Source organism: Stegodyphus dumicola, chromosome X1 (genome assembly GCF_044657685.1).
Source record: "Stegodyphus dumicola isolate Sdum_Otavi_A_Nest chromosome X1, ASM4465768v1".
Lineage (NCBI taxonomy): Eukaryota > Metazoa > Arthropoda > Arachnida > Araneae > Eresidae > Stegodyphus > Stegodyphus dumicola.
The window spans coordinates 186,405,647-186,432,728 of NC_140780.1; the positions used below are offsets into that span (position 1 = coordinate 186,405,647).

At 36.3% G+C, this 27,082-nt stretch overlaps 1 protein-coding gene across 2 annotated transcripts in view; it reads right to left on the reverse strand.

Annotated features, from left to right (window-relative positions):
- LOC118185188 (SLAIN motif-containing protein 2-like) overlaps nucleotides 1-27,082 on the reverse strand; it is a 101,341-nt gene that overhangs the window by 70,756 nt on the left and 3,503 nt on the right. For both annotated transcript variants that reach the window (XM_035355009.2, XM_035355010.2), the window contains exon 2: nucleotides 13,024-13,172. In XM_035355009.2, coding sequence (XP_035210900.1) covers nucleotides 13,024-13,172 — 149 coding nt within the window. The remainder of the gene's footprint in view (nucleotides 1-13,023; nucleotides 13,173-27,082) is intronic.

Here is a 27,082-nt window from a genome sequence, read left to right on the forward strand (position 1 = left end):
ACTTGTCGGGACTTCGGCGATTCTGGATTAGGGGTTTTTGGATTAGGGGAGATTATAGATCATCAATTTAAATCTGATAAGATGGCATGCAGAAATTATAAAATTAAAAATATGAAACCGTAATTTATGAATAAAGAGCAATTATGATCTAAAGAGTATCCAAATTTACAAAAAAAGAAAAAAAAAAGAAAAAAAAAAAAAGAAAAAGAAAAAAAAAAACTTTATATTTATTTGTTTACTTTATTAAACATTTCTTTCAATGTAAGTTGTTTAAGTTACTTCATTTTATGTGCTAATACTTTCTCTTTAATTCTATAAACACACGTAATTTCTTGTTCAATTACAAAGTTCCGCTGTTCAAGTCCTGTAATTGCTGTGCCGAGAATACCGACTAACTTACTAATCGAAATTTTTTTCATTTTCATTAACCTCTTTGTTACTTTCTTCATGCCTTTATCCATTTTTGGCAGCAATTCCACTTTTTGTTTGATGGCCATCGAAACATGCTTTCGCTTTGTAGATGCTTTGGCAGCTTCAGAAACAGAAACTCTTTTTAACATAATCGAAAGTTCAAGCTTACATTTTATAAAATTGCTCTAACAGTCTGCAAAAAATAATAACCAATTAAAAGATTAAGGAACAATGCAACCTGCAACATTAACTGAAATAGATAATTTTAGCCTAGCTTATACCGACAGTTATACATTAAGCGTGCATGTGTAAACGTATTATGCGCAGAATGTTTGTAGCTTTGAGGTCCGGATTATAGATCATTCCACATTATATACGTCCGGATTAAAGACTTTGCATATGCATGCTAAACAGATATTATATATAGCTGTTTACAGCTGTATATATTAGCTAATATATATTAGCTGTTTATATAGCTAATATATATTAGCTGTTACAACTAATATATATAGCTGTTTATAAACAGCTAATATATATATAACATATATTGTATATGTATGCTAAACAGCTAAAACATTATGATAACTTACTATATAACACATTGCGTGACCTTTGGCTTGCAAAATAAATGCAATAAGTTCTTGATAGAAAACTGGAGACAGGTTGTACCAAATGTCAAAGCAGCGGAGATGCAAGGTCAATATATTTCGACATGGTGGCGTTTGAGCTCTGAGCTGCCGTTCCATAACATCCAAAATGTGCTCCATTGGGTTAAGATATGGCAAGTTAAAATGGCCAGGATATAATTGGAATTTCTCCTCATGCTCCTCGAATCACTACAGCATAATTCGAGCCTAGTGATATGGGATGCTGTCCTGTAGGAAGATTCCATTTCCAATTGGGGAGATGGACAACATGTAAGGGGGCAACTGATCCGTGATTATGTTCAGATATTCCACAGCCTTCATGGTCTGTTCTACTACAACTAAAGATCCCAGAGCCACCCCTGAGAATGCCTCCCAAAGCATACTACCACACCACTACCAGCCTGTATATTACCTGCTACACACATGGGAGGGAGCAACTGTTCAGATGGAAGATGGCGTACCCTGACGTGATAAATGAAATATCATGATTGATTCATCTGACTGCCTTCTACTTATCCATGGTCCAGTCTTGATGCTCTCAGGCCTACTGTAGACGTAACTGACAATGACGCTTTGTCTACAGAAGCACAAGAGTGGGATGTCTGCGGCCCAGTCCCATATCCAACAGTGCCCGCTGAACAGTGTGTTCTGAAACATTTGCATTTGGACCTGCATTCTATTGGGCTGTCAGTTCAGCCACTGTATGGCACTGATTCTTCTGCACCAAATGGGGTCTCCCGACATCCTTTTTCTTTGATGATGCCTGCATGTCCAACAAATTGGCATCTACTGCTGGTTTCACCTTCATTTATCCACTTTGCATAAATATTAACAATGGCAGATTGTAAGCAACCTATCTGCCATGCAGTGTCGGAGATACTCATTCAGAGTCTTGGGGCCATTACAATCTGTCCTCTATCAAATTGGCTTAGATCAGCAGCCTTTCCCGTCACTTACAAAAGTAAGTGCAAGAATGATTCCTTGCCTTTTTCCACCAGCAATTAAATACCATTTCCATTTAACCAAGTGCCCCCCACATCATCCAGGGAAGATCACTGAAAAATGTGGGGATGGTCATAATTTTTTAGCTTGTCAGAATGTGTGTGTATATATATATATAGTGTTATGAAATGTACAGACGCAGTAAGATGGCTTTCCCGCAAAGCAGATTTAGGGTTGCCATAAAATAGCAAAGAGGGCAGGGTTGCCATTGGTAACAGAAAATAACGCAACAACTGGTGTCAGAAGAAAAGAAAAACGTAACAACTGGTGTCAGAAGTGGGATTCGCAGTCCACTTCTGTGGGCGTGGGTTCGAATCCCACTTCTGACAACAGTTGTTACGTTTTTCTTTTCTTCTGACACCAGTTGTTGCATTATTTTATTCGTTCAAGTTTGAACGGGGTTCGTAGATTTGGAGTGAATAATGATGACACTTGACGAAGTATCGAAACACACTTTATTTAGACAATATTGTCAGGACAGCTCCAAAACACTTTTTACAGTCATCGATGTACTACTATAAACACGCTGACATGATCAGCGACACAGCCTTCAGGTTACCAGGCTATCACGTTGGAGACAGCTTCCTGCAAAGCACCTGAATATGCTTCTCGGAGTACAGCTCCCGACTTTGCTTGGTCGTTCTCGGAACTCCACGTACTCTCGAGACTCTCCACACTTCAACTCACGATGCACTCGACGACACACGAGCACAGCTCCCAACTCTTCGGTTCAGTCGCTCTTGGAGCTCAACACGCTCTCTCGACGATGCACTAACCGCGCTACACTAACAGACTCCTTTGGTGCACTCGATGACCCACTCTACACTCGCTGCCCGGCTGTCAACTCGATCGACTCCGCAGGGATTTACTCGCTAGACGAGACACCAACTTGATACTAACTCGCACTCTAGACGAGGCACACACACACTAACTGAATGTGGACCAGCAAGGTTTATATAGCTTTCGGCCTGTGTTCGAGAACATTCTGGGCTAAACCGGTAAGAATTCGTTCCAGAAGGTTCTCCAACCACCCATGGTATATCACCATTTATGTCGCCAAATGGGCGATGTCTCGCCAAATGTGGCAACCCTGCCCTCTTTGCTATTTTATGGCCTTTGCGGGGAAGCCATCTTACTGCGCCTGTACATTTCGTAACACTTAGACGGACAATTACGGACTAGAAGAGAAGAAAGGCCGACGAGAAGAAATAAATGTAATTGTTGCGTTATCTTCTTTCTGACACCAGTTGTTACTTTTTTTCTTCCTTCACGTTCGTACGGGGTTTGTGAGGATTTGGAGTGAATAATGACAATACAACTTGATGAAGTATCGAAACACACTTTATTGGCCAGTATTGTCAGGACAGCTCCAAAACACATTTTACAGTCGTCGATTAACTACTATAAACATGCGGACACGATCAGCGACACAGCCTTCATGTTATCAGGCTATCACGGTGGAGACAGCTTCACTGCAAAGCACCAGAGTACAACTTTCGACTCTCCTTGGTCGTTCTTGGAACTCCACGTACTCTTGAGACTCTCCACTCTACAACTCGCAATGCAATTGATGACGAACAGAGCACGGCTGCCGACTCTTCGGTTCAGTCGTTCTCGGAGCTCAACATGCTCTCTTGACGATGCGCTAACCGCGACACACTAAGAGACTCCTTCGGTGCACTCGATGACCCACTCGGCACTCTTTGCCCAGCTGTCAACTTGATTGACTCGCTAGACGAGACACCAACTCGATACTGACTAGACAAGGCACACTCACTCGCCCTCTCGATGAAGCACACTCCCGATTCTAACTCTCCACGTACCAGCAGGGTTTATATAGCTTTTGGCTGGTGTTCGAGAACATTCTGGGCTAAACCGGTAAGAATTCGTTCCAGAAGGTTCTCCATCCGTCCATGGTATATTGCCATGGCAACCCTAAAATTGTTTTGTGGGGAAGCTATCTTACCATGCCTGTACATTTCCTGACACTGCCCCTTCCGAAGGACTGCACGTCCCGGGCAGTACAACCCTTGGTCAGAAACCAAATTCAATACAAACAAAACGTTATAAAACAAACAAATAACATAAATAAAGAAACAAATATTTACACTATGTACAAGTTATATACACAAATTAAACACATAAAAATTTTTAATTTCTACATAATTAAAGGTTCAGAATGAATTTCGGTCTGAGTCTTTTCATTAATTTATGCCCGGGTCAAATACTTTTCCACTGCATTTCTCAGATGCATTTCTGTTTTGCATATCACAGTCTGGAGATTCAGTTCTTTGAGACTTTCCATCCACAGAAAAATCTGAAACAGTTTGTTGAACACTCTGTAGTTCATTCGCAGCATGCACACAGTTCACCTCAGTATTTTCAGCATCTGGTACATGTTCATGTTCCAGCGATTCCTCGAAACCAGCTCCAAATTCTGCATCAGAGTCATACTTTACAAACGCAAGTATCCTGGTTTAGAATCAAGTCCTTGTCTGCAAAACCTGCACTATGAGGCATAAACCCAGTTTCTGAGGTAGGTGAATTTTCTTGCAATACTGGAGCACACTGCTTAAGGTGCATGTAGGCTTCCTCCATCTCTGGATCACATGAACTTTCAGACTGTTCAATACTTGAAAACTGCGACTTCGCAACATCACTATCATTTTTGACGAACTTAACAGTCGCATTTTCACTTTCTTCCACTTCAGGCACTTGTGAATCAAAAGCTTCTTTCCCATCTTCTATTTCTTCATGTTTTCGTTGTTTTCCGTTAATCTCATTAGATGTTTCATCCATCATGTCTTGATCTTTCTCAGGCAGTTCATTAGCTACTTCCTTCATTTCTTCATCCTTTGATTTTTCAGATGCCACTTTTCTCATTTCCACATCGTCTTTTATGGCTTCAGATTCTTCTGCAAGCTCCACTTTCATCTGTGGGAGATGCTTTCGCACCTTTTCTTGGCCGACATTTATTTCTTTTCGTCCGGCGTTCTTCTCTCACAGTGTAGTTTTGAACTCCTTCAGTCCGGCTTTGATCTCAGCCCTCATCTCTTCATATCCGGCTTTTATCTCAGCTAAAAGGTCCATCAAAGTCTTCGTTCCTCTGCAGGTGGATCACTGGCATTCACTAACAAATCCCACTTCTGACACCAATTGTTGAGTTATCTTCTTTCTGACACCAGTTGTTACGTTTTTTTCTTCCTTCATGTTCGTACGGTGTTCGTGAGGATTTGGAATGAATAATGACAATACGACTTCATGAAGTATCGATACACACTTTACTGTCCAGTATTGTCAGGACAGCTCCAAAACATGTTTTACAGTCGTCAATGAACTACTATAAACACACTGACATGATCAGCGACACAGCCTTCAGGTTATCAGGCTATCACGGTGGAGACAGCTTTACCGCAAAGCACCAGAGTACAGCTTTCGACTCTCCTTGGTCGTTCTTGGAACTACACGTACTCTCGAGACTCTCCACTCTACAGCTCGCGATGCACTCGATGACACACAGAGCATGGCTCCTGACTCTTCGGTTCAGTCGTTCTCGGAGCTCAACACACTCTCTTGATGATGCACTAACCGCGATACACTAAGAGACTCCTTCGGTGCAATCGACGACCCACTCGGCACTCGTAGCCCGGCTGTCAACTCGATTAACTCGCTAGACGAGACACCAACTCTATACTGACTACACAAGGCACATACACTCGCCCTCTCGATGAAGCACACTCTTGATACTAACTCTCCGCATACTAGAAGGGTTTATATAGCTTTTGGCTGGTGTTCGAGAACATTCTGGGCTAAACTGGTAAGAATTCGTTCCAGAAGGTTCTCCATCCGTCCATGCTATATCGCCAATTTTGTCACCAAATGGGCGATTTCTTGCCAAATGTGGTAACCTTGTCTTCCCTTACCATTATATGGCAACCCTAAAACTGCTTTGCGGGGAAGCTATCTTACCGCGCCTGTACATTTCGTAACAATATACATATATGCATATGTTACCTTTAATAATTTTAACAAGATGAAAAATTCTCAAATTTACCCAGACTACCTTCTTCTTGATAAAATAAATACGTCACAAAATGTAGTCGACTATCTAGATCAGGGTTTCTTAAACTGTGGATCACGAATTGTAGCAGGGGGTAGCCAAAAAATTTTAGCAGTTTCGATAATTCTTTAACTTACTATAATAATTTTACAATTACCAAATATTTTTACACAGTGTATCTGAAAATAGATAAAGATAAGACAATACAAAGAAAAAAAAATGAAAACGTTTCGACGCGTTCTTTTTATAATATAAATGTTTACTTTCCTTGCTTTGCATGCGATGCTCTCATTTTGTCTGTTACTTATTTAAAATTTTCACATTGTTCTATGCCTTAAAATTAGAAATTAAAGTTAATGACCTAAAACTGCAATAGTACATTACAGTACAAGTGAAAAAATTGACAGTTTCACTCATGCGTGTGTTGAATTTGCGCAATACTTTTGGGGTCTCACAAAACTTTTGTAAGTATTATGGGGGGTCGCAAAAAAATCTCAGTGATAAAAAGGGGTCACGAATGAAAGAATTTAAGAAACCCTGAACTAGATCTTCAAATAATAAACTACAAAAAGATTCTACTCAGGTGCGTAGTTAAGAGTTTTCAGCGCCCGGGGACAACTGACGAATTTGCACCCCTTTGTGTGCGCCAAGAATGGAAAAAATTTCATTAAAAAATTTTGTAGCACCAATTTGCCACCCCTTGGATGTTGCGCCCGGGAACAGATGTCCCCCCTTGCCCCACCATAGCTACGCCACTGATTCTACTGTTGGACAAAACACACAACTTCAATTTAAATACAAACAAAATAATAATTTTGACTTTCAACATTTCTGAAAAAGTCATTATTAATACTATCTTCAATCAATTAGAATGCAATAAAACTATTTGTACAGATACAATACGAAATTCTACTACTGATTAAAATTTTTAAAAATAATGGAGTACCACATAACTTTATTAACCATTGTCTTAAGAGCAGACGTTAAATACTCAATCTAAATCATTTGTCTGATAGGAATATGATAATTGATTCCTAAACCTTTAAAAGGCGGAATATGTTGGATGACTATTTGTTATAAGATTTCTAAATATTGTAATTACTGTAGTTATTGTATAAATTGTAAAAATAGTTTTCTCTAGCATTTCATTAATCTGTTATTATCCGCTTCCCTTACAAAATTTTGAAAAAAATTGCAAAAAGCTATCACACTTTTTACTTTATTATTAAATACAAGGAAACAAAATAAAACAAAATATGTAGGTTTTTAAGTTGAATTTTTAATTTTTTACAGATGCAAAAGCACTTAGTATTAGTTTACTATCCTGAGTTATCTTGGGCAAATGAAAAAAAGTTAAATATCAGTCTTCGTATGATAGTTTTTGAAATAACGGACAACACAAAGTGATACCTGATATTCTATACACTGGTAATTGGTCTCTTTTCTTATTTACCTCTGGAATCTTTTTTACAGGAGTACTCTTTTTCTTTATCGTCTTAAATAAGGCCACATACAGAAGAAACACTTCAACTATTTTAAATGCCCACCTCTTCATAATCACTAGCTGAAAAATTATCGTTCTCACTATCTTGCATCATTGCCATTATTTTACTTTTTTCAATGCAACTATCCTTCTTTTTACATTATTAATCCACAAGCCGATGTATACTATACAATAGGGAAAACACATGACCAGTCCCACCAAAAGAACTGTGAAACCAACAAAACTTGGCAAACTGCCAATCAAACTTGAATATTTCCTTTCATTTCCTCCAGGCTGAGTAAAACCGTGATGAAACAAATCGTACCGACAAATTCTGCTCCCCCTCGAGTTTTCTTGGAATAATAATTAACTGTAATATATGCGAACCCAAGATAACTCAGGATAATCAGGCAAGCGGCTAAAAGAATGGGTCTGTTTCAAATTTGTAAGTCTGCTCAACAGCTCTTAAGCACCCAAGATTTCTTCTACTTTTTTTTTTTTTTTCCTTTTCCAATATAATTATCCACGAATTTAATTTCTTTGGTTTGGTTAGTTTAAAATCAGAATTTTACCAGAAGTCTATTACAACCAACAGTTTCCAGATGTTACACAAGCCACTTCTTTTTCCAGCATTCTAAAAATAGAATCTAACAAGTCCCTGCCTATGCTCTCCCTCCTGGTTCCAATTCCAAATTCCATTTTGAGTACGAAGAAAATACAAACATATACGTTTCACAGCTAGCAAACATGTACGTTAATTAATTCACTTTCTGGCCTTTAATATATATTACATAAATTTCATTGTTCATACATTCTTAATGTTTCATTTTATTCTTATAAGAATATATTTTTGTACACATGTTCTTCATTGTTTAATTGTTTTTACAAAGTTTGCATTGTGTTAACCCTCTGGCTACTCATCCCGCGATTTCCACGGGCAACTCAAATGTAGCAAAATCTGCTCCTCCCGCGATTTCCGCGGGCATGTGTTTTAATTCTTTTATTGAGGAGCACATATCGTTTTTTCCCCGTTTAACACCTGAAATAAATTATATACAGTTTTGGCCAACAGATATCATTAGTTGTCCACTAAATTGCGGCATTTGAAGGCACATGGTATTACCACTCAAACTCCACTTTTTGCCCTTTTTTCTTACAGAAATAGCTGCTAGAAAACATTCAGTGATTATCTTGATTATTTAATTAAATTATTGAATTATTAATTTGATTTACTGAATCTGGTGCAAAGACTGTGAAGTTGGACTTTGCCTTGAACCCTCTTTTGAACTCTATCATACTAAACTGCATTTCTAAGGTATTTTTTCCTCAGTGCTTTATATTTTCTTTATTTATTTTACTTTTTTATATTATGCAATAAATAGAAATTAACTGTAATTCGACTCATTTATTTTTAAAAAAAAGTTTTTGGTGATAACATCTGAAATTGGTTTTTCTGGCAACTTAGTTTCTCAAGATAAAAATCTATATAAAAAATATTTTCTACAAAGGAAAAATACATTTTTCAATTTTCCAATATATACAGTACAAAGTCTGTTATCCGGCCTCGTCGGGACTTCGGCGATTCCGGATTAGGGGTTTTCCCGGATTATAGATCATCCAATTTAAATCTGCTAAGATGGCATGCAGAAATTATAAAATTAAAAACATGAACCCGTAATTTATGAAATAAAGAGCAATTATGATCTAAAGGGTATCAAAATTTACAAAAAAAAAAAAAAAAAAAAAAAAAAAAAGAGCTTAATATTTATTTGTTTACTTTAGTAAACAATTATATCAATGTAAGTTGTTTAAGTTGCTTCATTTTTTGTGCTAATACTTTCTCTTTAATTCTATAAACAGACATAATTTCTTGTTCAGTTACAAAGTTCCACTGTTCAAGTTCTGTAATTGCTGTGTCGAAAATAACGACTAACTTGTCAATCGAAATTTTTTCGTTTTCAATAACGTTCTCTGTTACTTTCTTCACTATCGGAAGTGCGCTTGGTTAATTTGCTTTACTGGCTTTACGCGCATGCGTAGTGGAGACATGCATGAGTAAGTCTGTGGCTTTGAGGTCCGGATTATAGATCATTCTGGATAATGGACGTACAGATTAGAGACTTTGCACTGTATAGATTTGAAATATGAAAAAAAAAAAAAAGAAGAAGCACAATTTTTTAAGCAATTTTGGTCCACAAACTGAGTAGTCAGAGGGTTAATATGATCAAAGACAAAAGTGTCAGGGAATAATTTTTTTCAAGCAAGAAAATAAAACTCGCTCTTATAAGAATTATGCATTCCGATTTGAAGATTGAATTTAAAGCTTGACAGTAATGTAAACAGTAATGTAACCGCCAATTCCTGGCTTATTTTTAGTTAACAATTTGAATAACTTAAACTCAACATTACTAAAAAGCTTTCTTGTCAAGATTCTTACTTGAGAAAAAGACGTTTGCATTTATTGATTATTGTCAATTGATCAGAAGTTAGATTGTTCCCCTTGAAAAGTCCACTAATTTCTAGGCAATGATGATATTTACTTAGTTTGTTGGTTGCATTTTCACTTTTAATTATACCTTTTCAATAATTCCATTTTAAACATGCTAATGAATAAATTCATTCAACAGAATTCTAACTACTTTTTTCAAAGGAGATAATATATTAAATAATCTACTAGGAGATAGATATATATATATATATATATCCTACTAGGAAATACATATATATACAGTAAGACCCCGCTTAACGCGGGGGATACGTTCCATCGAAGTAGAGCGTAATGCGAAACAGCGCTAAGCGAGGCTATCTTAACATGTAAATAATGGGGTTAGGGAAAGAACGGATAAAAAATGGTTAGGCATTAGATTTAATAATGTTTTTTTTAATAAAAATAAAATCAAACATTTATTTCTTACAAAAATAAAAACAATATAAACGCATATACTTTTAAAAACAAATAAAATTCTCAGTCAGATCATTCAGTCTATTCTGGGTTTCCAATTTTCTGCCTTTTTGTCAAGAAGGCATTATGATAGATTGGCTTAATGGCATATTGCGTTCAATTTCGTCGTCAATCCATATAGACAGTCATTTTCCCATTTCCTCTATAATGTTTCTAGAACGGGTAATTCTAGTTGCAGAGCTTGATGTAGTTGCAGTTGCCGATGACAGTATTTTTTCTTTATTCTTAAGAATTGTCCTTATTGTTGAAGTTGCCAAAATCAATGCAGCACTAATTTGAGATTGACGTTTACCAGAATCTAATCTTCTAATCACTTGCATTTGAGTTTCCAGTGAAATGCGTTTTCTGGTTGCTTTCTTTTCTTGTTTTTTATTATCACCCATGATAAAAACTAAAGATCATAATATTTGTCACTGTATTAATCGTTATAGTATTATACAAATTTAAACTTACAATAATGTCAACAAATGTTTCAAATGATAAAAATGCGTCCACAAAGCAAGAAACACAACTACACTGTTTCGGATATGTTATTTGGAAACCTAGCGCTGTGCACAATTTCGGAGAATCCCTGGGTTGAAATAAAAGAGCGCTAAACCGAAACAGCACTAAACGAAACAGCGTTAAGCGGGGTCTTACTGTATATACATCTAATTACAAAACAATTCTTTTGAAAACAAAATATAAACATGCCTAGTATTTTCGCACATTAAACTAAATTAAAGAAAAATTATCATTAAAGACATAAAGTAAGAAATTTAGAACTATTATTTCACAAAGACCAAAAATTGAAATTCATAATTAAGAAATTTCAAATAATCTTATAAATGCAAATGAGTTTTTGTTTATTTGAAAAGTTTTGGTTTTAACATTTGTTGAATTCTTTGTTGCATTTTTGTTAAGTTTCAATTTTTGGTCTTTGTGAAATATTACTTCTAAATTTTTTACTTTATGTCTTTAATTATATGTATATATATATATATATATATATATATATATATATGTACATACACATAGATAGATATTTATACAGAACATGTGTTCTCTTCTATTTGCTACTTCATTCATAAATTGCTTACCATATCTCACCTACTCATTACATGAAATGCTATGACAGATATACCAAACTATACTCTGGAGTTATATATCTTCATTTGAATGATTTCATGAAGAGGGAATTCCATACCATCATATTAGCCATAGTTTTACATTACGTTCTCCTACCAACACAGTTTTATACAGGCAAGGGCAAGCCCCCCCCCAAGTGCCTGAACATGTGACTGAGTTCATCTAACTAATTTATACAGAAATAATTACTTGATTAAGGAATGCATATGACAACTAGCTGCTTAACCAAGTGGCAAGGCCATATATATAAGGCCTTGAATATTTTTTGTGATTATCTGTAAGAAAGTTTATATACATGCATATTAAAATATATCAAAGAAATTAAGCCAATGTATCAAAAGAAACCAAATCCAGGTGTGAAATACCAGGAGAGTTTTTACAATAAAATCAAAAAAAATTATTTGTTTTCATAGTAGTTTTGGGAAATTTGTGCTTTCTTAGCCTTCCCTGTCCGCTCAGAGGGTTAAAGTCTCAGCTTCGTGTAATTAAAATATATATATATATATATTTTAGTCTTAGGTTTTTATAATTTCATTTTTTTAATGAATTTTGTATTTTTCTGTATATGCAAGCCAAAAGCTATTCAAACATCAAATCTGTATTTTAAGCATGCATAGCAGGCATTCCAGGCAGAGTTCTCTTTATCCTTCCCAAAAAAGTTCAAGTTGTTTTTGCTTTTTGAAATGTGAATTTTTTTATTTTTATTTTTTTTCTAAGTTTGGTGATTATCATTATTAGAACAATTTTAAGATGATTTCATTTTAAAAAGTTTGATAATGTGATTTGACCATTTTAAGATGATTATTTTTTCAATACCTTTATGTTATCCTTAAAACAGTGACAAAATGCTAAAATCATTTTTTAATAACATTAAAATAAATTTTTGTTTCTCTATCCACGTCTTCAAATGTCTTCATCTTTAATTTTGTCAATTTTTGAATACCTTGATTCTGGAATTTAAACAAAATAATGACTGTTATATAGCCAAAATTTCATAAATTTTTTTTTCAGAAAAATCAGATTTAGAGTAAATAATGCTAAAAATAATTTAACTTGTGTAATTTTATGTGTTTTTTTTTGGGGGGGGGATAAGCATTACTTTGCAGTGCTGAAAACTTTTCAGATATGTGTCAGTTTTCTGTATAAAATTAATTTTATGCTCTCTCTCTAGGCTTTTTTTCCCCCACAAATTCACAGATTCCCCCACACACAAAGTTACTAGCTATGCAATTCTGACAAAGACAACTCAGAATATAGAACATGTATAAACATAAAACATATGACAAAAAATCATTACAAATAGAATATGTCATGCTGAAAACAGGCTTACGAATTTCAAGCTCATTGAGCTTAGTCAGTAAGGCCTTTTTTGCAAGCTGAAGCTGTCTATTTTCAGGATCATCCACATCTTTCCTTAACCATTTGTACGGACTTTCATTTTTCTGCTCCTCTGTCAAACCTTTAGGAGAAGTATACAGCCTAAAAACAAAGTTAGAAATATGAAAAAAGGGATAAAAATAATAAACAAGAGCTATATTTAAGAAATTTTCAGTAAGAAATAAAGGACAGCTAAAAAAAAGTTCTTCAATTAAATGTCACTTTCAGAACATGAAAATCGAGCATTCTCGTAACTTCTGGAGGATAAATCTGGTAACATGCTCTTGTGATATAAATACCTGGGTAGAGTATGTATCAAGGAATTCAAAACAATTTTCAACATAAACTTCAGAATTTCTCAATGAAATGATAATTTCCATGAAGAAAATCAATATAAGACACTGGAAGGAAAAATTATGGAGATCTCGGTTTTTCAATTGTGGGATGATGATATGGCGAAAATGGAGCAAGATGGGTGGTGCCAGCACACTGAGTGGCTTAGATGAGTGAGTGAGTGAGTGAGTGATTATGGCGTAAAACCAGAGATGATTATGACGCGCCAAACACATGGTGGGATGATTACAATTGATGTCATTAAAATTCAATAAATAAAAACAAGTAGACAAATGTATCAAATCCAGAGGATGAAGTCATATAAACACAAGTTAAAAGCACATATTAAAATTCAAGACACAGTCTTCAAAATAAATTACATTAGGTAATAAAAGCCAATCTCTTTTAAATAATAAAATAAATTACAATTGACCTCTCTTCCGATTAAACGGTCGAGAGGTAAGTCACAGCTATTAAAATATTTCTGGCGAAGATTCTTAAAACATGGACACTCAATTAAAATATGACGAACAGATAAACAAACATTACAATTAAAACAAACAGGCTCATTTTCACCTTTGAGAAGATAGTTATGTGTGACTCTAGTGTGACCAATTCTGAGGCGAGTCAAAAGAACGTCCTCCTTAGGATTTTGAGCAAAATCCCAATGTTCAATTCTAGGCTTGACGTTTCTCAACTTGTTGTGATGCTGAACATCCCAAATTTGCTGCCATTTTTTCTGCATCTTCCCCTTGATTACACAGCAGATGTCTCTAAAAGGAATAAGGCGAGTGGACGGTTCAACAGCATATTTGGCTGCGATGTCTGCAAGCTCATTTCCCTTTATTCCTGCATGTCCAGGGACCCAGCAGTACAGGACTTCATATCCTCGAATTGTTAAATTTCTATGAATTTTGAGAACATCCACTACCACAGGATTCTGCGTGTTGGGGAAAGCTTCCAAGGATTTAAGAGCACTATACGAGTCTGTATAAACTATGAACTTTTTGTGGCAGAGCTTTGAGATGTACAAAAGACCGTAATATATTGCAGTTAGTTCAGATGTTAGGACTGAGAAAGCATGGTGCAGGCATCGGCCCTCAATGTAATCTTGAAATACAAAAGCCATCCCGACATGATCATTTGACTTTGATCCATCTGTGTATATCGGATGATAACTGCTATATTTCTGCCTGTGCTCAGCAAAGAGTTGTCTGTAAACGATCTTGTTAGTGCTCGCCTTCACGTGATGTTTGAAAACATCAAGAAGCTGAATCCGTGCATTTTCCCAAGGTGGAATTTCAAAGTTCTGTACTGCTTGGGGGCACATATCAGAGAGGGAAAGTTCCTCAATGACAGGGCGAACTCTTAAAGGAAAAGTAGGAACACAGGATGGACGTGTTTCATATAATGTGTTACACTCTTTATCGAGTAAGCACAGCTTATTGGGATGTTCAGGTTGGGATAGAATATTAAAATATTGCAACAGGGACAATTGCTCACGCCTCAGATAAAGTGATGGTTCGTTAGAGTCAACATATAGGCTCTGTACAGGAGAAGTCCTGAAAGCTCCTGAACAAATCCGCAGACCTTGATGGTGAACAGGATCCAGTTTTAACAAAACAGATGACCGAGCAGATCCATAAACAACTGAGCCATAGTCTAATCTAGAGCGGATAAGCGCTCTGTAAATGTGAAGCATAGAGCAACGCTCTGCACCCCAGGAGGTGTTCGCCAACACTTTTAAAATATTTAGTGTTTTTAGACACTTCCTTCTCAGGTTTAAAACATGAGAAAGGAAGGTCAATTTTCGGTCGAACGTCACTCCTAAAAATTTTACTTCGGGCGCAACTGGAATAATTGTACCATTTAGATATAACTCAGGTTCAGGATGGAGACCTCGCTTCCTACAAAAGTGTACGCACACAGTTTTCTGTTTCGAAAAAGTAAATCCCTGTTTGTCTGACCATTCTTGGATCTTATTCAGAGCCATCTGCAATTGCCTCTCTATGTATCTCATGTCTGCTCCTCGACAGCTAATCTGTAAATCATCTACATATAGTGATCCCAAGATGGTGGGAGGAAGTTCTTTTAGTACAGAATTTATTTTTAAAGTAAACAGGGTTACACTGAGCACACAGCCTTGAGGCACACCCTCTTCCTGTTGAAAAACTTCCGAAAAAACAGAGCCAATCCTTACTTGAAAAGTTCTAGCGTTCAGGAAATTCTGAATGAAAATTGGTAGGTTGCCGCGCAAGCCACTCTCGTGAAGATCGCGAAGTATACCGTATCTCCATGCCTTATCATAAGCTTTTTCAATGTCGAAGAAAATTGAGACAAGGTGATTTCTTCTTACAAAAGCTTTTTGAATGGATGTCTCTAAGAGGAGCATGTTATCTACTGTTGTTCTTCCCTTTCGAAAACCGCTTTGATAAGGCGATATAATATTATTCTTTTCCAAGAAGTAGACTAGGCGGCTGTTTACCATCTTTTCAAACAGTTTGCAGAGGCAACTCGTAAGGGCAATTGGCCGATAGTTGGAGGGATTCCTTGGATCTTTCCCTGGCTTAGCAATAGGAATGACAACAGCTCTCCTCCATGCACTGGGAAAGGTATGCTCCTTCCACACCCTATTGTAAAGAGTGAGAAGGGCATTCAGTGACTTATAGGACAGATGCTTTAGCATTTCGTAATTCACGCCATCAAGACCCGGAGAAGACCTATGTGTCTGCAATAAAGCTCTCTTTAATTCCACCATAGTAAATGGTCTATTGTAAGGCTCAGATTTGGAAGAGTTGAATGCGATGGGATTTATTTCAGAGTGCTGCTTCATAGAGAGAAATGCAGGTGTATAGTTTCTGCTGGAAGAAACGGCAGCAAATGTCTCACCAATAGTATTCGCAATTTCTTCTATGGAGCTAATCACTCGGCCATCTTTTTCCAAAAAGGAAAGTGAGTGGTCTTTATATATGCCGCATGCTTTTCGAACTCTTTCCCAAACCCGCTTACTAGGCGTGGAGGATGTTATTGACGACACATATGAAATCCAGGAATCCCTCTGGCTCTGCCTTCTTACTTTTCGTGCATTTGCTTTGGCTCTTTTAAAGGCTATGAGGTTTCGCAGAGTAGGATATCATACCCCATGCTTTTTTCTGTTTTTTCAGTGCTTCATGACAGTCGCGATTCCACCATGGTTTTGAATATTTTAGTAGTGTTCCTGATGTTCTAGGAATGGAGAGCATAGCTGCCTGAATAATAGTATTAGTAACAGCTTCAACAGCGTCATCGATATGCCCGTCTTCTACCATTTGATCTCTGAGCTCTGCAATGGAAGAGAAGAGTTCCCAGTCTGCCCTGTCCAGTATAAACCGAGGGAGTCTCGTCATGGTATTTGCTCCTCTTCGTGCAAGAGACACAAAAATGGGATAATGATCACTGTTGTAAAGATCTTTTCCCACATTAAAAGTGCAAAAAGGCAACAGAGATGGTGAACAGATGGCAAGGTCGAGAGCATGGAATGTCTTTGAAGGCTCATGGAAGTAAGTATCTTGCCCATTATTGAGGAGACAAAGGCTATGATCTTCGATCATCTGCTCAATTTGTCTTCCTCGGCAATTTGTATCTTTACTACCCCAGAGCGGACTATGACCGTTAAAATCTCCTATTATGATGAAAGGCTCAGGCAGCTGCTCTAAAAGACCATTTAAATCTTGCTGATCAATATGCTCATTTGGAGGCAAATACAGAGAAACGACTGTAACAACAATATCAAAACTTGTTTGAGTAGCGACAACTTGGAGGGGTGTCGTCAAAGGAAAGGAACTTGAGGGGTAGTCCAATGAGGTGAGGAGACCTGTATCTCCACTGGCACGCTCACCTGCAAGGTTATCCTTCCTGACGAAAGAAAACCTCCGAAGTTTTGCTTGTTGTTCCGGTTTTAGATTTGTTTCCTGTATTGCGAAGCATACAGGTTCATCAACATTGATTATAGCTTCGATGTCGAGCAGATTTCAGTGGAAACCGCGACAGTTCCATGATACGAGAGTGGCCATTATGAATAGTTTTTGTTCTTTCTGTGCTCTTGTTTGGTTTTTCGTGGAAGTAGATGCTTGGGAACTTCCAGACCCTCTTCTACTTCCATACCGTCTGAATCCGCAGATTCAGAAACCATTCGATCAAGAGAGCTATTGCTGGAACTTCTATTTTTATTTGTTTCTTTTCGTGTGGTAGTTTTGGGTTTGCTTTGAATTACTATTTCTTTATTTTGTACTGTATGGGTTGGGTTTTCTTTCTTCTTGTTGTTTGTAGTCTGTTGAGTTTTGTTTGGTGGCATCTGCATACTAACTGATGTTTGGGTAGCAACTGTGCGAGATCTTTTAAGAGCATTGGCGTAAGATATATTTGGTCGTAGCTGTGTGCTTTGGACTAATCTTCTGGCTTCGGCATATGAGATGTTCCTCGTAACCTTTGCAGTCTGCACTTCTTTTTCCAATTTCCATTTTGGGCAGAGGCGTGAAAATGCTGGGTGCTCACCCTTGCAATTTATACAAAGAGGCGCAGCGGTACAATTTTCAGAATCGTGGCCAATCTGTGAGCATCTGGCGCATGTGAGGCTGCCACGACAAGACGTCTTAGAATGGCCGAAACGCTGGCATTTGAAGCATCGCATAGGGTTCGGAATATAAGGTCTTACAGGACAGTTTAAATATCCATATATATAAAAATAATATTCTTAGGCAGATCAGGCGTGTTGAAGGTAAGGATCACGTGTTTCGTATCGATCAACTTACCTTCCTTACGCATCTTGATCCGCCTAGCACCGCAGACATTTTGGTCGGATAGCTCGGAAGCGATCTCTTCTTCAGGAACATACAGAAGGTCGAATTCCGATATTACGCCACGACAATAATTCAGTGTCTTATGTGCTGTTACAGTGACATTCGCTTGCCCAAGTTTAGTTATTTGAAGTAAAGAAGCAGACTGGGTGGCTGAGATTGTATCAATAAGGAAGTCTCCGAAGCGGAGACGCTTTATATTTCTCGGCTCACCAATACAAGAATGAATATATTTATTTATTATGAAAGGAGACATCTTATGCAGCTCGCCAGAAGGACTAGAAATGATTAGGAAATGGGGGCTACTGTTATGATTTTTTTCATTTGTATCTGTGTGTAATGTTTTTGCAGTAGACTTTTCAGAAGTAGGTTGAGTGGCTGGTTTAGCAGTAGACGTTTCAGAACTAGCTTGAGCGACTGGTTTAGCAGTAGACGTTTCAGAACTAGGTTGAGTGACTGGTTTAGTAGTAGACCTTTCAGAACTAGGTTGAGTGACGGGAGTGACCTCGAAATCTTTAATTAGGTATATATGTGAAGAAGCCATAGTGAAAGAAAAAATGATTCGGGTCCGACGGCCCCGCCCACCACGGAGCCCAACAAGGGAACACAGATTCCTGTGTTAGGGCTACCCGGACCTATACGCAAACTGAAGCCCCACAGTCGGCTTTCCCAAAAGCAGGTACTCCCGAGAGCTTGACCCCAAGCCACTGACACAAGGACTAGTGACCAGCCGATTGACATCCATGAGGACGACTAAGGTGCCTCCCGTTTAGCTGAAGCAGAGGCCAAAGCAGTGTGTTGGGGACAGTACCTCGCCCCTCAACTACCAGGACCCTCCTTTCCAGCAACACGGGTCTCCACACACGGCAAACACGTGGGCAGTTTTCTTGCCACTCGAAAACTAGAAAGAAGGTCTGTTCTAGCCTCTCGTGATGAGCCCCAAACTTCGTAGAGAGAAACCACAAGGGAGAAGGGAAGGGAAAATGTTCCAGCCAAGAGGAGAGGAGACGGAAAAGAGGATAGATCACTGGGGCTCCACGATCGTGACACCCGTCTCATCAAGAAGATGATCCCCTGAAGGGCTAGGGTACCTCGGGATTGCCACACCCGTACTCACAAAAGTGAGCCCCCTGAGGGTGAGTGGCTTAGATGATGTTTCCCCCTCTAAGCCACTCAATGTACCTGGATTTTAGACTGCAACATAGCCAGAGATCAGTTGATGCTCAATCAGGCAAGGACAGAGGCCAGGTTAACCCTTTAGTGGCTGTAAGATTAAGCAATTTTCTTCTTAAATATGCACGATATCTGTCAGTCGTCAATTTGTAATGTGAGCTGTGTTTGCTTGCGCCAGCTATGGTGCATAACAGAAATGCAAGCTGAGCTAACTGATGATTATCAAAAGGTTAACAGAAAATGACAGGAGATGATGTAACTGATGATACTGAAACAGTCATTTCATATTTTGGGCAGCATGTCATCAGGCACCGTCCTTCACCTAAAAATAACATTCTACAAAATATTACATGTCCACAACTCGGGAATAATGTACACTGCTAAAAAAAAAAAAAATGGGACAGTTCTATCTCCCGTTCTACTGGGCCAATTGACAAAATTCACACTGCGTTTTTCATGTTTCGAAAGCGCGACTTAAGATATATATTATTTTTATTATAGCACTCTTCTAACATAGGTATTTTGACACAAAATCAGACTTTGTCTGAAATAACATATCAATTTTTTTCCATATTTTGATTCTACGACTCAAATTATGCCAGAATACAAACTTTTGTAAAAATCGTACGAGTAGTTTTTAAAATATTAGCTCCTCAATATTAATTGAATTTGGTAAATATTTATTAATATCTCTTTTTTATTAAACTTTTATTATTTTTCCTTTCACATTTCGAAATTTAGGTTCATTCCAAATAAAATTTACCCATTTTTTTGTGTTTTATTTTTTAAATTTCTGTTTTTAAATAATTTTCATAAATTTTTCGAAAAAAATTTTTAATTATAACCTATAAAATTTTTACCATCATCTTAAAGTAGGTGTATTTTTAAGCATATCTGCAAAAAATTAGACTTTTTTATTCCAAATTTTTTAAGATATACACGAATTTACATATTTTCGTGTTTTGAAATTTGGCATCTTTTTTTTGGGCGATAATAATGCCAAATGTAGTTTATGGATTTTTGTTACAGTGAATTGCCACAGCTATTTTTAACCTTAAATTTCAAGTAAAATTTTATGAAGAATTAATTACATGAAATTTTTTCCCTCAATGATGTGCAGTAAATATTTATTAATACAGTCAAAAGTCGTTAATCTGGACTCGTCGGAACTTCGGCGATTCCGGATTATCGATTTTTCCGGATTATAGATCATCAGTTTAAATTTCGTAAGATGGCATGCAGAAATTCTAAAATTAAAACTATGAAACCGTAATTTATGAAATAAAGAACAATTATGATCTAAAGGGTATCAAAATTTACAAAAAAAAAAAAAAAAAAAAAAAAAAAGCTTAATATTTATTTGTTTACTTTATTAAACATTTCTTTCAATGTAAGTTGTTTAAATTGCTTCATTTTATGTGATAATACTTTCTCTTTAATTCTATAAACAGACATAATTTCTTGTTCAGTTACAAAGTTCCGCTGTTCAAGTCCCGTTAATTGCTGTGCCAAGAATACCGACTAACTTGTCAATCGAAATTTTTTCGTTTTCACTAACCTCTCTGTCACATTCTTCATGTCTTTATCCATTTTTTGCAGCAATTCCACTTTTTGTTTGTTAGACATCGAAACATACTTTCGTTTTGTAGATCCTTTGGAAGTTCCAGCATCGGAAATTCTATTTGACATAATCGAAAGTTCAAGTTTACTTTTATAAAATTGCTCTTACAGTCTGCAAAAAATAATAAGCGGGATCCAATTCGAAGATTAAAGAACAACGCAATCATTAACATTAACTGAAATAGATAATTAGATAATTTTAGCTTACACCGTCCGTTATACATTAAACGCGCAGGCGAAAACGTATTCTGCACTTGCGCACACGCATATGCGCAGTAGTCAACGTTCTACGCGCATGCGTAAAACGCCTGTGCGCATGTGCCAATGCGGCGCATGCGCAGAAAGTTTTTAGCTTTGAGGTCCGGATTATGGGTGTCCGAATTAACGACTTTTGACTGTACTATATGAAAAGCTTTTTTTTTTAAATTATAGATGATATTATTCAAATTTTTAACTATTTTTTTTTAATTTAGATAATACAAATAGAGTAAATTTTTGTATTTTTACCTTCGGCATTTTATCATCTGCTACTTTACTTTGTTTAAATCGAATTGTCTAAAACTGAGAATTTTAGTTTGATGTTTATTTGAATTTTATGACATTAACCGCATAATTTATTTCTAAACAAACTGTTGCTTACGTAGTGGCTGAAAGAGCAGCTGATAATATCATCCATAATATGTGCAACTTTATAACTAATTGATGGAAAGAAGGGAATGACAACAGAATTTTTATAATCTAAAACAAGAGGAAGTTGCACATATTTTGCAGAAATTTAACTTTCGGGTTGTTTATTCTCCCATCAATAAAATTCCGAGTTCCATACTTAAGGACCCCATTCCGGATATGAATTCCTGGGATATTTATAGGATTCCTTGCCAGTGTGGTTTAATTTACATTGGCCAAACTAAGAGAGCCTTAAAATTTCGCATCAAGGAACATGAGGCATATGTTAGAAAAAAGGAAACACAGAAGTCTTCTGTTGCGCAACATTGTTGGTCCGAAAATCACACTTTCAATTTTTCTGCTGCCAAAATTATTCAAAAAACATCTTCCATTGGAGAACTGGATTTTCTAGAGGCATTTCACATTCATAAAAATCTTTGTTCTAGTTAACGATCCTAATTCCAATCCAAATTTGCCTTCGCCCTTTAAAGAAATTATGTTTTAGTTCTGGTTTCACCAACAGATGGCGCCACTTGCTTATTCTTGTCAATGCTTTCTTATCTTATCTAATCATTTTTTCCTATCTTGTTCATTTGCGGTTTTGCAGCTGAGGATGGTGGTTCGGTAAAACCATCGAAACTAGTCCTGTGGAAATTTTGCAAATATAACGCTGATTTTTGTTGTTTGTCTTCTGAATTAGCAATTCAATTATTGGCGCCGTATCTTTCATGTTACTCCCGATTGGCAAGGTACATGATTTTTAATGAGTATTCAGGTTTTGCTAGTAACTTCACTTGGAAATCGCGCTTAAACTAGGTTAGTTGGTTATATGAACATAGAAAGAACATGGGAGCTACTTGATTAAGATGCTTTCATAGAGAACCTTTGTAAGGAGAACCTAGAAAACTACGAAAACCAACCATGCAGCCTGGGTTAGACTTCACAACAAACAATTAGTATTTAACAATCTTCAAATGCTAGGGAACTGGTGAGGCTCCAATTAAATTCCAATTTAGTATTTTATTTGTAAATATTTAAAATATTGTTGTATTCTTAGACACAAAAAGCAGAATTTAAGTTTTGTTAACTCGTTAGTAAACTACCAAGCCGTGGTGCAAATGAATATTTAATTTCTTTTGCAATAATTGTATTCACTTAATATTCTTGGAATATAAGCTAAAGAAGGAACGTTCTCAGAAGATTAAAGAGGTGTTTAAATCCAGTGATATTAGGCTTGTCTTATAAGCTCAGGATCAAAACGATTCTGCAATTGCCCGAGTAGTTGACTTGTAAATGGCTGTGAATTAAGCAGATGACTTTTAATCTTACATTTTCAGTCAGAAAACGTATTCCAAATGTTTTGTATTGCATGACAATGCATCTTTTCATTATTCCATAACCAGTCGGAGAACCGCTTGTGTTCCGAAAATAAGTATGTGTACTCAATCGTCCTGCATGTTCCTCAAATTTGTCTTCTTGTGATTTTTTTTCTTTCCCAAAAACTAAAGTTGCCTCTCAAAGGAAAGTTTTCTGACATTGAGGAGACAAAAGGAGTATGACATCTACTTTTAGAGGCATGTCAAAAACAGATCTCTACAAGCCTTCTCTTCCATTACATATTGTGCATTCAGACAAAAAGTTGCATCAGCATAAATTCTATAATCTATTTTTATTACACTCTGATTACTTTATTAACATACAGTGAATAGGTACTAAACCTTTTACTTCAGCTTCAGTAATTCGGAATTTTTGACGGAATTGATGTTAGAACTAGGACTTGGAAATAAGTCAAATTGAATATTTCGATAACCCAATAAATTCAAGGACGAAGTTTCAATATTTTATTTTCGCAGGGAGGGGGAACTTTTTTCAGTTTTGGTTAATTATCCTAAGTGTATTTGCTTCGAGTCTTTAATTTTTCCATAAAAGCGAAAATCTTACGCATGGTATACATATAACGCATAGCTTCAAATTAAAATTTAATAATATACAGGATAGGTTATAATTAAAGTTCCACTTTGAAACGATCATAAAAGGAAAACTACTCGATCAAATGTTATCAAACTTGGTAACCGTGTAAAGGAGGTCTTGGGAATTTATTTTCCGCGAAAAAAAGAAAGTCCGAAACCTCACCACCAAGAGAAAAATGGCGCTGTACGCAATATTATTAAACGAAATATGGGTCGGAATCTAACTTAACCTATTGTTGCACAGGTTTAATACGTTGTATACCATTAAGAAACTTTGAAGTAAGCAAATTACCATTTAAAAGCGTTAAATTCGATAAAAGTCGAGTGTGCCATCCGTGTTAGTGAGAAATTCGTCCGTGAAAACCACGAATTAGCGATTAGAAAATGTGAGATCGCAAATCACTCGCACAAGTGCATACAATCTGGAAATCGTTTTCCTACAGATTGCTAATTTGTAATTTTTGAAACCTGAATTCGGCCCTAAAACATGAAGATACTGATTCAAAACGCTTTTAATTGATTTGGGCCAAAGAAATCCCTCATGTTATCTATCTAGTTCCATTGCATTCTCCTATTGCATTCGATTGCATAGCAGACATTCCACACCGTTTGGTGTTGAATGACAGCTAGTTTTATAACTGAACCATTTTTCTCTGAAGAGCAGTCGATAGCTGGACCACTGTGACTGCAGCTCACTTAGAGTCAATGTTAAAATGTTTCGTGATAACATGAACTGCAGTAGCGTAGCATTTTAGATACTACGATTTTTATGCAGGGCTGGGCCCCCACCTCACGTGTGATGCACAATTACTTAGACAACATTTCAGGAATGAACGTCTTATAGGGCGACAGTTTCCCTCTTCCCAGCAGACCTCAACCTCTGTGACTTTTGGCTATGGGGTTATCTCAAAAGCACTCTTTATGGTGATAATCTAAACAATTTGGCAGAAATGAAAAATGTGATACACTGACATGTCCGTAACATTCCTCCTGATATGCTAAGAGCTGCTGTTGAGAATGCAGTAACCGGATTTAACTTGCTTTCAGAAAATGCTGGACGCTACATTGAACATGCTTTGTAACACATTTTGGAAACTATTAAACACATTTTAAACAGATGTTTTCATGCCTTATTTCACTTAACAATATCGCATACAGCGCTATTTTTCCCCTGGTGGTGAGTTTTTTAACTCTTTTTCTTTTTCCTGCGGAAAATAAATTCCCATAACCTTCTTTCCACAATTCCCAAGTTTGATAACATTTGGTCTGGTAGTTTTCCTTTTATGACCATTTCAAAGTGGAACTTTAATTATAACCACCATGTAAATTAAACTTTAAAAGTCTGACAGTTTGGTTCAAGTCCCAGCTTTAAAAATATATATATAAATATAATCTTTTATATTAATCCTCTTAGAAAGAATGTTTTAAGAAGCTAATTTTTCTCTTGTGTTATAAATTGTTTAAAAAAACATGATCTTTAATATGATTTAGATTGTTTCAGCCTATATAAAAATCAGGTCACTCGGTGGTACAGAATAAACCCTGCTGGACTGTTTTATTTCTTTGTCATTTAGCAAAAATCTTTTAATTAAAATATTTATCCTTTGGACTTCGCTTTAAACTTTATTTATAGTTAAAATGACTAGAAAATGAAAAGCTGTCTTCAGCTGAAACACAATTCATGTAATTGATACTTTAAAAAATTGACAAGAATGCAAAATTTATGGAAGTCTAGCAATCGAAAAATCTTAATTTTCTTGTGCGAATACTGAAAATAACTGTAGAAGGAAAGAAGAAAATTAGGGAGAAAAGTAAGCAAAAATTTGCAGGGAAATTTGGCTGTCAAACATACCAAGATGTTTCAAAATGTTGGACGCTTTTAAATATACTTTCAGGATACTTCAAAGAATTTAGGTGTTGAAAGAGAAAACACTTGGACATGTACACCAGCAAATGTCATCAACTGAGCTTGTGTTAACAGAAAAGACAAAAACGATATCATTGCAGAATAAAGTGAAGAGAGACTGGTTTTAGACTATATGGTTGTATAAATTTAAATTACGTTATAGAACATCATATCGTATCATAAATTGAGAATCACACGATTTTCTCAGTCGAATTATTTGAAGATTCAGGAGTTTATCCAGTGATGTATGTGGATGTCACATAAAGATTTCTTTTTTCCTCCTGATGAAACAGCGGCTGAGCGGTAAAGTCGCTGAACACTTGTAGTTTGGTCCGAGGTTCGGAATCCTGTGAACGGGCTGGCTGCAGGGGCGTTTTCGTGGTTCTCCCCATGTGTAACAAGTATACGAGCCAGTTTCCTTTAGAAAGCCATCCACGAAGGCATCCCTCCCCTTAGGCAGATAGCCGTAGTGTGCTTTGTCATAATTAAATAAACCAAAACCTCTTGATGAAACCAATCTTTCCTTTCATCTCATACCTTCAAAATGCTTAGCCTCTAAAGACTGCTCTGACCAAATACTGATGAAATGGATTGAATTGGATTAAGTTACGGCAAAGCAGGGCTATCTGCCTAAAAGGAAGGATGCCTTTGTGAAGAACTTTCTAAGGGAAACCAGCTGGCATACATGGTACACATGAGAAAATCCACGAAAACGCTCATGCAACCAGCCCGTTTATCCGTATTCGAACCCCAGATGAACGACCAGTGTTCAGCAACTTTACCGCTCAGCCGTTTGTGGGCCTTTATGAAATGGAAGGCGATAACTTTATTTAAAATGATTGTATGCCTGAAGAAAAAGAGAAGAAAAAATAAATTTTTGCGTAAAATTTAGTATTTGTATTTTTTTTTAATTTAAAACCTTTTTAATCTTATATTTGATTCTTGCGATTTCAAAAATAAAATATTTGACTAAAATATGAATAACATTTTAACAAACCAAATGTAAGATAAAATTGTGTAAAGCAAAGTGTGACACAAGACTAGCCAAAAATGCAAAAATAAAAAAGCGGTAAATGGTAGATTAGCCCAATTCGAAACTCATTACCGACTCTTCAGGGGAAATTTGTAATGATTTTCGAATCCAGATGATTCCATATCGCGCTTTGTCGAAACAGACAATTGAAACTTTATACGAAACTCTTTTTCGAATATTCATTTAAAAAAAAAAAAAACATGGAGGGAACAAGAAGACATCGACAGGTCTGTTTAAAAAAAAATTTTTTTTCTTTTCCCTTGTATTGATTCTTGGTCATAGCAAGACCCTTTCAATATTTTATAGTCTTGTTCCCTTTTTATTTTAATTTAAAATTTTTGTAACTTAATTTTTTAGCTACATTCACAAAGTTTAAACTTTAAATGCTAGTAGGTCCTCCCTAAAAATCTTGTATTTTTGATTAATAGCAAATCGCTATTTATTTTATTTTGTACATTGGCATAACCAGGCTATTA